Genomic DNA, 10,206 nt, shown 5'->3' on the forward strand with positions numbered 1-10,206 from the left:
AAATGCATTGATTTAATGAAATATTTACCTAATTCCTGCTCTGGTCTAGAAAAGACTTAGGACAGTTATCGAAATTAACTAAAGTGTAAGGAAGGAAGAAAGATTGAGGGCAGAAGATGACGCCAGGAAGAGGCCTCAAGATGCACGCTAGGTCACAGCTGTATGTGATGTGGCCCTGAGATGTGGAGCTTCCTAGCCACCAACTTGATAAGAGGCCTGCCCCGGGGGGTCCACTTCACAGCACTCCTATGCAAACCAGAACCGCTGGCCACAGCCGCTCAGCCAGGCTGGGTACTAAGATCAGAAAGGAACATCTTCTTGGGGATTCCCTAGAGGGGACACCATCCTATTTCTTCTAAGAAGTAGACATTTGTTACCAATTTCTACTGAATGGTTGGTTGTTTAAACCAACCACTGGTACCCCATGCAGTTGCCCAAGCCTGGGGCACGATCATCTCCTGGCTCGTCCAGTCTTAAGCAAGATGTGTTGGTTTCCTATCGCTGCTGTGAAAGATTACATAAACTTCATGGTTTATGAACAACATAAATGTGGCTTATTACAGTTCTAGAGCTCAGAAGTCTCAAGCTGGTTCCACAGAGCAGCCAAGTGACAGAGCGCTGCCCTCCTCTTGGGCAGGCCAGGGGCCTGGCGGTCCTCCGCCGTGCGCGCCGCTGCTCCGGGGCTCGGGGCCCCTCTCCAGCAGGGGCGTCGCCCCAACTCCTGCTGCCACTGTCGCACCTCCTTCTCGCCGTCTGTTTCCACTCTCCTAACACCTCCTCTGGGGTCCACCTACTTCCCTCCTGCAAGGACCTCTGCTTACACTGCGCCCATGTCATAACTCCCCACCCTTAAGTATGCAAGGTCTGCCATGTGAGGAAACATATTTACAGGTTAGGGGGAGGAGGTGTATTAATTCAGTCTACCACGTAAGACCCCATCAATTTACTTGTCTGCAGATACTGGCAATTTACACATTGTAGGGATGGTGTCAGAAAAATAATATTGTAAGACCAAATTTACACAGGTACCGTAAAGCCACAAGTGGAAAACTCAAAAGTTTTTTCTTTAACTTCGAGAGTTAATCATAGAATTATTTTAAATACTAAGTTCACCTATCTTCCAAAGAATTTGATACAAAGAAATATTCTTTACACAATTTTTTGTCAGGAACACACTAATTATATAAAAAGAGACACACCCACACCAAAACCTGAGTGTGAAATTTAAAAGTCGCAGTTCCGAGTCCTGGGCTAAAATCTGGGAACTTTACCTGCCTAACTCCGGCTGCCACAGGGCAGGACGCCCACTGAGTATTAAAACAGGTGAGCACGCCAGCTCACTCACAACTCTGGGTAGTACAAAGTCCAGAGAACGTCCGTGACTTCTAGGAGAACAGCTACAGCTGAACCCGGAGGGGCACTGCGGCAGACAAACACAGCGAGGGCAGGCTTCTCCTTCAGACTCAATCACCTTCCCTGGAACAAGAGCACAGCAGGGGCGCTCCCACCCCTGAGGCGCACCGAGGCCTGGAAATCGTTCCAGGAGCTCCAAGGAGAAAGCTGCGCCAACCCCTCCCTCCCACTGCAGCTTGGGGTTGACATCTCTCAAAAGCGTGTTTAATTGTGACGCTTCAGTCAACACATGATGTTACTATGCCAGATGTCCCCCGGAGGAATTTTCACCAAGCATCAGCTTCTTTTTCAGGGGAGGAATTCAATCCTGCCCACCAGATCACTTGTGTCTCCAGGAATCTGAGGTTTCAGGATTCTTTTCTGCTTTGCAGTATAGAGATTAATGGTAGGTCTTATACAACAGCTGACTTGCCACCTAAGAAGGTTTTCCCTGACTATGGACCGCAAATACAAAATACACTGGAATCCCCCCAGACTTAAGGGCTGAGATTCCACTTCCTTTGCCCAAATAGATCATTTTCTTAATCTCTAAAACTTGTGATAGAAACTTAAGAACAGATTTTCTTTTAAGGTCTAAGCTCCAGGGAATCAGGTACTATCAATATCCTATTATGCTTTCGACCTTCCCAATGAATCCCTATAAAGCTAAAGACAGAGCACAAGTTATGCCTGCCCGTTTTAAGGTGAGGAAGCGAAAAAACAAAGCGGGGGAAGCACTATAAAAAACGTCTGGACACACAGACACAGTATATGTCTACACACGCGTGATACAGAAAGGAGAGCCGCACTGTTCTCACAGATAACCAAGACTGTCAGCCAAAGTATCTTGTTGTAGATAAGCATTATGTTCCTAAAAAGCTAAGTATAAATTAAATCATTATAAATGGAGTCATATTTAAAGAGCATCAGATAATTATTTTTCAATGGGATTCAATCATGGGTCCTCTGGCAAAACAGAATTATCTTTTAAAGTAAATCACCACTCCTGACTTTTGTCTATACCAAGGTTTCCATAGAAATTCCACAGAACACCTTTACTCGACCTCTCTTCGCCTTTACTCAGAGGCTCTAAGCAAGAATGGCAGCAACCAAATGGCTAAAATCTTTAATGGGTGGAAGAAATCAATCAAACACATTTTGGGGAAACCAGAGAGACACTGTCCGCTCTCTCTCTCTCACACACACAAATACCTCTTGTGAATAGAGACACAAAAACCCTCTACAAAACACTAGCAAACTGAATCCAGTGTGGGACATAGAAAGAAGTATACACATTACCCAAGTGGGACTTATCCCAGGAATACAAGGTTGGCTTAACACCCCAAAATTAATATAATACACCTCATCAATAAAACAAAATAAAAACACATGATTATCTCCATAAATGCAAAGAAAGATGCCTTTTCATGATTAAAAATACCCAAACACACAACACTGTAAAGCAACTACACTCCAATAAAAATTCGTTAAAAAAGAAATTTGTTTTAAAGCTACCTTGGGAAAGAGGAAACACACACCCAAACCAGGAAAAGAAGAAAATTTCCTCCATCTGACAAAAAGCATCTATGAAAATACCACAGCTAACTTCACACTTAACGCTGAAAGACCAAAGCTAATATTCTAGTTTAGCAGGGCTGCAGGATACAAGACTAATAAAAATAAGTTGTATATGTTTTCAGTGAACAATCCAAAACTTAAACTAAGGAAATAATTTTCAAAGTAGCACCAAAAAAAATAAAGTATGTGGGAATGAATTTAACAAAAGTGTAAATATACATTCTGAAAACTACAAAATGTTGTTAAAAAAAACAATGAAAGAAGATGTAAATGAATGGAAAAACATTTCATGTTCATGGATCACAAGATTTAATATGCTAAGGTGGCTGCTGCTGCAGCTAAGTCGCTGCAGTCGTGTCCGACTCTGTGCGACCCCATAGACGGCAGCCCACCAGGCTCCCCCATCCCTGGGATTCCCCAGACAAGAACACTGGAGTGGGTTGCCATTTCCTTCTCCAACGCATGAAAGTGAAAAGTGAAAGTGAACTCAGTCGTGTCCGACTCTTAGCGACCCCATGGACCGCAGCCCACCAGGCTCCTCCATCCATGGGATTTTCCAGGCAAGAGTACTGGAGTGGGGTGCCATTGCCTTCTCTGGCTAAAGCAGCAATACTCCCAAAACTGATCTACAGGTTCCAGGCAATCCCTACCAGAATTACTGTTGGCTTCTTTATGGAAACTCACAAGCTAGTTCTAAAATTCATATGGAAACTCAAGGGACCCAAAATAGCCGAAATAATTCTGAAAAAGAACAAGGTTGGAAAACTGACCATTTTCAATTTCAAAACTTACCAAACAGTTATAGTCGTCAAGACAGTGTGGTGATGGCTTAAGAACAGAGACAAACAATCATCTGATCTGAATGGAGAGTCCAAAAAGAAATCCATACATTGACAGCTGATTAATTTTTGACGAGGGTGCCGAGAAAATAAAGTGGGAAAGAACAGCCTTTCAACAAATAGGTCAAAAATCTAAACGTAATAGCTAAAATCATAAAGACCCTTTGTAACCTTAAATTAGGCTAAGAGTTTTTAGATACAACACCAAAAGCACAAGAAACAAAGTAAAAAAGTTGATTTCACCAAAATTAAGAGACTGTACTTCTAAGGTTATCACCAAAAAAAAAAAAAGACAATTTTCTCCTATAAACCGGGAGAAAATATTTCAAACTATACTAATAAGGGATCTATGTCTACAAAACATAGAGAATTCATATCTCAATAATAAATTAACCAATTTAAAAATGGGCAAAGGATCTGGACAGACATCTCTCCAAACATATACAGAGCACTCATGAGCACATGAAACGATGCCTAACGTCATTAGTCATTAGGAAACACAAATCAAAACTACAGGGAGACAACGCTTCATACTCACGAGAATGGCTATAAGCAAAAAGAAAAACAAGTGACGGCAAGGACGTGGAGAAACCGGAACCTGTGCACCCTGCTGGCGGGCTAGACAGCAGTGCTGCTGCTGAGCCGCTTCAGTCGTGTCCGACTCTGCGCGACCCCACAGGTGCAGCCCCCCCGGCGCCCCCATCCCTGGGACTCTCCAGGCAAGAACACCTGTGCACCTTGCTGGCAGGACTAGACAGCAGTGCTGCCACGCTGAAAACTCGAAAGGTTGACACAGACTCACCACGTGATCCAGTAAGTGTACTCTTAACATCTACCCAAGAAAAAAGAACACTCGGGTCCACACAAAACTCTGCACACAAATGCACACAGCAGCAGCATTCACAATGGCCAAAAGGTCGGAACAACCCAAATGTCGACTGATGAATGGACAAACATACAGGGTATATCCATACAATGGAACGTTATCTGTCAATTTAAAAAATGAAGTGCTGACACACTAGAAACTGATGGATCTGGAAAACATCACGTTTAGTGAAAGAAACCAGTCATGAAAGATCACACACCGGGCTTCCCTGGCGACCCAGTGGCGAAGACTCTGCCTGCCAGCGCAGAGGACACGGCTCGATCCCTGGTCCAGGAAGGTCCTGTAGCCACGAGGCAACAAGCCCATCTGCCACAACCCCTGAGCTTGTCCTTTAGAGCCTGGGAGCCGCAGCCTCTGAGCCCGCGTTCCCAGAACCGGAGCGCTGCGACCAGAAGCCATGCTCTCTGCGACTAGAGAGAGGCAGCAGCTGCCGAGACCCGCACAGGCAGACGTAAGCAAGAACACATTTAAAATGAAAAGATCACAGTTTATGAAGTTCCGGAACGTAACATGTCCCTGGGCAAATACACGGACAAAAAGCAGACTTAGCAGATGCCCAGGACTGAGGGATGCACGGCGAGAATGTGGAGTGACCAGAAAAAGGGCAAGAAGTTTCTTTTTAGAGTGATGGAAAGTTCTAAAATTAGATTGCGGAGACAGCTGTGTAACTATAAATAGACTTAAAATGATTGAATTGTACGCTAAAAACAAGTAGACTTCATAGTATGTAAATTGTATCTCAAAAAAAGCTGTTTAACAACAACAGGGAAGCACTGCACGGTCCACACTGCTCTTCCCTGCGATCACCTGTCCCAGGGGAGCCGGCTGTCACGCCAGCAGGACACGCAAGCAGCCACGAGGAGAGGGCCACAGACTGAGGACCTGAAGCGTCCTGCCCACAACATGCGAGTGAGCTGTCTTGAAAGGGCATCTCCTGCCCCAGACAAGTCTTCAGGTGAACGCGGTCCTGGCCAAAACCTTGACTACAAACCCGTGAGAGACCCTGAGTCAACAACACCAGGCTAAGCAGCTCCCGAATTCCTGAGCCGCAGGAACCACGGTGCTTTAAGTCACTAAGTTTGGGGATCATTTATTGCACAGCAAGAGATAACTAATACCCCTTTCCTGACCTTCTCCTCAGCGTGAGGCTCTCTCTCCTAATGGCGGACATCTACGGAAATGTGTACCCACCAGTCCGTCCTCTTGTAGGAGTTTAGTCTCACCCCCGTCCATGTGTTCCCCGGGGTAGCTCTCATGCTAGCAGAACAGGACGCCACTCCCTGGCCTGAGCTGACCAAAGCCAGGCTACTAAAGTCCTTCCCCAAGATGTGCATGCCTGAACCTGATCCAGTACCCAGAGCTGTAAGAACTAAAGCTTAGAGTCCGTCAACAGCTGAGCTCCTGCCCACGTGGAAAAAGGCAAGTAGCAGTGAAGGGGGCCGTTACAGAGACAAGCGAAGACTCAGGATGGAGACAACAGAGACGCACCAGTCCCTGCCTCCAGCGATGTCTGACGCAACCCTGTCGTTTCAGGGGGAGACCACACGTGTCCTGTAACCCCAGTATACAACGTGGAACTCAGTACATGAGCGGTAACGAAATACGGAACAAATGAGATAACCCAATATCCTTCCAATAATAATCCCTGTTTTGCTGCTGTTGTCCGACAGTTAGATTATTTGAAACCTAAAAGCCCTAACCTTCGTCTTTGCTATCTTTATGCTCTGTGCACCCTTCTCTTACAGTGTGACAATATACGCTAACTACTGGTTTACCTGCCTCCTCCCTGACCAGCAGAGGCCAAGATCCCTTCTCATTTTTGTGTGTCATTAGTACCATTTAGCCTAGAAAACAGAGTGTCAGGAAATGTGCATTTAACTGATCTAATCAATCCCTTTCTCTTCATTTTTAGCTTTCATGGTTGCTGGCATCCATTAACCAACCACCTAACATCTACAAGATACTGGGACTACAATAAACAGATTTTGTCCTGGATTTTCGTGCATTCAGTGAATTCACCCAACATTTGAGTACTTACTATATGCCAGGGGCTGAAAATGGATAAAGGACATGGTAGCACCTTACAGTCCAGCACAGACAAGTTAACTATTACAGCTCTGTGTGTTAAACGTTGTTGAAGAGACACACACAGACTGCCAAGCAGTGGGGATCGCGGGGGTTTACACTCGGCTTCAGAAGGCAAGACGTACATGGAAAGAGATGACAGCTGAGCAGCACAGCACAGGGCGGGCGCCGAATGAGGACCCTGAACTCAAGCAACCTGCACGCTCCAAGAAAAGACGCTGTTATTGGGTGATCTTCGGACCTACACGAACCAACAGCTCCTGAGAGCCCTTTATGCGCCAAGCAAACTGCTTAGCACTTTTCCAACAGAGTCTCCTTCAGTTTTCTATTCTGCAGGTGAGATGAGTGAGTCTGAAAGAGTGAAGTGACCTCCCCAAGTCTACACCGCTAGTAACGGGCAGAGCTCGGCTTTAGAACAAAGTCCAGAATCTGCCTGCAGTTCAGGAGTCGCAAGAGACTTGAGCTTGATCCCTGGATCACAAAGACCCCCTGGAGGAGGAAATGGCAACCCGCTCTCAGTATTCTCGCCTGGACAATCCCATGGACAGAGGAGCCTGGTGGGCTGCAGTCCACGGGGTCCCAGAGGGCCGGCCTCACTTCCACACCCAGGCCTGCTGTGCTGCTCGGCCCACGCCACTGGGACCCCTTCCGTACCTTCCCGTGTAACGTGTGTGGCCTTTCTGTTCATCCTACAGCAGACAGCGCAGTGTCGAGCACAGCCGAGGAGTCACCGGCTGCCGACCTGAGATGACTACATGCTTGTCCACATCTTGAGAAGCCAGGGACCACGTCAGATCGAGTTACTGCAGCGCCTCTTACAGCCGCGTGTGTTGACAGGAGCCCGGCTGCCTGAGGATGACTGAACCTCTCAAGCTGTATTTTAAGTGTTTTTGACCACTGTATCTGGTCAGTTGTTTCAATGTTCAGCAATAAATCAAAGTGACTGTTCTGTTCCTTTGACAGTTAACAATACTAATGAATTCAGTACGATTTCACCAGCCATCAGAAAAACCTCTAAACACGCAAGCCTGAAGCTGATGATTCAGAGTTAGTAGAGGAGGGAAAACAACGCAGGACTCACTGTTCTCTACACAACTAGCATTGTCTGCAAACCCGGAAACCGGGCAGCTGGTCGACCACTAATCAAGCAGGGGCCCCTCGGCCAGTCAGCAAGACGCTGCTTATCGCACCGTGGCCACACAGCCAGCAGGACACAGGGCCGCGAGCAGCCTCTGCTGCACAGCACGAGGCTACATGTATGAATCAGTGAATCGTTACGTAAGAAAAGAAAAAGAAATTCAAAATCTCCACACCAGGAAGCGCCTGACACTGAGCCTGGCACAAATCAGACGTTAACAGAAAAGAATAAAGTAAAAAGCTTATGGAATAAAGTATTGAATAGCCCTGTGAAAACATCAGTTGTCTATTAAACCGAGACAGGAAAACCACACAAGCCCACACAAGTTACATTAGGAACTCCAAAAAATTATGGAGTAACTGGCTCAAGATACATAACAAACTCATATTGACCAAAAAAAAAAAAAAATTGCTTTAAGCCAATGTTAATGTTGAAATAAGTAAGCATGCATTTGACATCCCTCTTAAGTCACCACACTGGCGCTCAATGGAATGCTAACCAGCAATCACAAAAACTAAAAGAACAAGCGACAGATATAACTTTGCAATCTGTTCAAAACTATACCAAGGTGCTAGGCACACACCTGAAACCTGCTACGTAAGCTCTGTCCCCACACAATAAAAGAATATCCCAAGATGCCAAAGAAGCTGAATCGAAATTCTTAACACTCACAGAAATATTTAATAGTAAATAATGAACAACTCGTTAAAATGTATTATCTGTTCAGAAATGAAAAAGGATCTCTAACAGGGGACTGGACTCCACAAATATAAACCCAATCTACACCGATTAGTCGGAAGAAGCGTTTCCCATAAGGAACAACCCAGACCCACAAGGAATAAAGTAACAAGTAGAAAACCTGAGTCGACTGCAGAGACCCCAAAATCAGCGCGTGAGCGCCGTAAGGGGGCTAATCAGCCGGTTTTACCCGGAGCTTTGAATTTACTGAGCCTCCTCAAAAGACCTTTGACAGAGATTCCAGGCCAAGTTCGGTACTTCACTGTGCGGGCTCGTAAAGCCCTCAGTGCCTGCAGCGCTGCGGCTGGACTGCACGCGGCCGCGGCACAGCCGCCCCTTCCCCGTGCCCAGGACGCCGGCACCTCAGGGGCCCCTCCAGGGAGGCGAGAGCGGGGGAGCCGCGCTCCGAGCGCAGCGTCGCTCCCGCCGCAGCGAGAAAGGCGCGCCTCCCCGACGCGTGAGGGGCAGGTGCGTCCCGGGGCGGGACGGGGCGCGCGCACTCCCGGGCCAGGCAGCGCCGCGGGCCCAGGCCGGCGCGCCGCGCACTCCCCGGAAGCTCCGGGCCCGCCGCCCGCCCCCCGGACCCCCGCCCGGGCCTGCCGCCCCGCGCCGCCCGCCCCGCCCGCCCCCCGGACCCCCGCCCGGGACCCGCGCCCGGGACCCGCGCCGCCCCGCCCGGGACCCGCGCCCGGGACCCGCGCCGCCCGCCCCGCGCCGCCCCCGGACCCCCGCCCGGGACCCGCGCCGCCCGCCCCCCGGACCCCCGCCCGGGCCTGCCGCCCCGCGCCGCCCCGCCCGGGACCCGCGCCGCCCGCCCCGCCCGCCCCCCGGACCCCCGCCCGGGACCCGCCCCGCGCCGCCCCGCCCGGGACCCGCGCCGCCCGCCCCGCGCCGCCCCCGGACCCCCGCCCGGGACCCGCCCCGCGCCGCCCGGGACCCGCGCCGCCCGCCCCGCGCCGCCCCCGGACCCCCGCCCGGGACCCGCGCCGCCCGCCCCGCCCCCGGCCGGCAGGGGGCGGGCCGCTCACCCGTCCGCAGCTCGTGCTTGACGACGCGGAGCTGCTCTCCGCCGGCGTCCCCGCCGCTGCCGCCCTTCTCCTCCATCTTCCCCTCGCCCGAGCGCGCGGGCTGCTCCGGGACGCCCGGCCCCTCAGCTCCCGCCGCGGCCCCCGGACGCCGGGGCGAGCCGCCTCCCCGCTCCCGCCGCCTCCCCCCGGCGGGCGCCGCTACTACCGCGCAGCCACTCCGCCCCGCTCCCCGCCTCCCCCGGAGCCGCCCCGCCCACAGCCAGCAGGGTCGGCGGCCTTGCGAGTCGCCGTCGCCGATTGGGCGCGGGGCGCGCGCCGCCGCCAGCGCCGGGCCCCGTTGGGCAGCGCCGTCTGACGCGAGGCGAGCCGCCCCGCCCCGCGGCTCGAACTGTTGTTGCTCGCGGGCGGCAGGCGAGGGAGGAGCGCGTGCGATCCGATTGGTGAGGCCGGCCTTTGCTCCGCCCACCCGCGCTGCTGCGCACGCGCAGTGGGAGCCTTCCCGTCCCCGACATTCCCAGGACG

At 50.7% G+C, this 10,206-nt stretch overlaps 1 protein-coding gene across 3 annotated transcripts in view; it reads right to left on the bottom strand.

Moving 5' to 3' along the window:
- RPS6KA5 (ribosomal protein S6 kinase A5) overlaps window positions 1-9,800 on the bottom strand; it is a 179,409-nt gene extending 169,609 nt beyond the window's left edge. The window contains exon 1 of one of the 3 annotated variants that reach the window (XM_052647254.1): window positions 9,685-9,798. In XM_052647254.1, coding sequence (XP_052503214.1) covers window positions 9,685-9,760 — 76 coding nt within the window. In that variant the 5' untranslated portion in view covers window positions 9,761-9,798. Of the gene's footprint in view, window positions 1-9,684 lie in introns of all 3 variants that reach the window. The other 2 variants (XM_052647253.1, XM_052647255.1) reach the window with 2 other exon arrangements.
- Between the last annotated feature and the right edge of the window lie 406 nt (window positions 9,801-10,206).

The sequence above is a fragment of the Budorcas taxicolor genome, chromosome 10 (assembly GCF_023091745.1).
Source record: "Budorcas taxicolor isolate Tak-1 chromosome 10, Takin1.1, whole genome shotgun sequence".
Lineage (NCBI taxonomy): Eukaryota > Metazoa > Chordata > Mammalia > Artiodactyla > Bovidae > Budorcas > Budorcas taxicolor.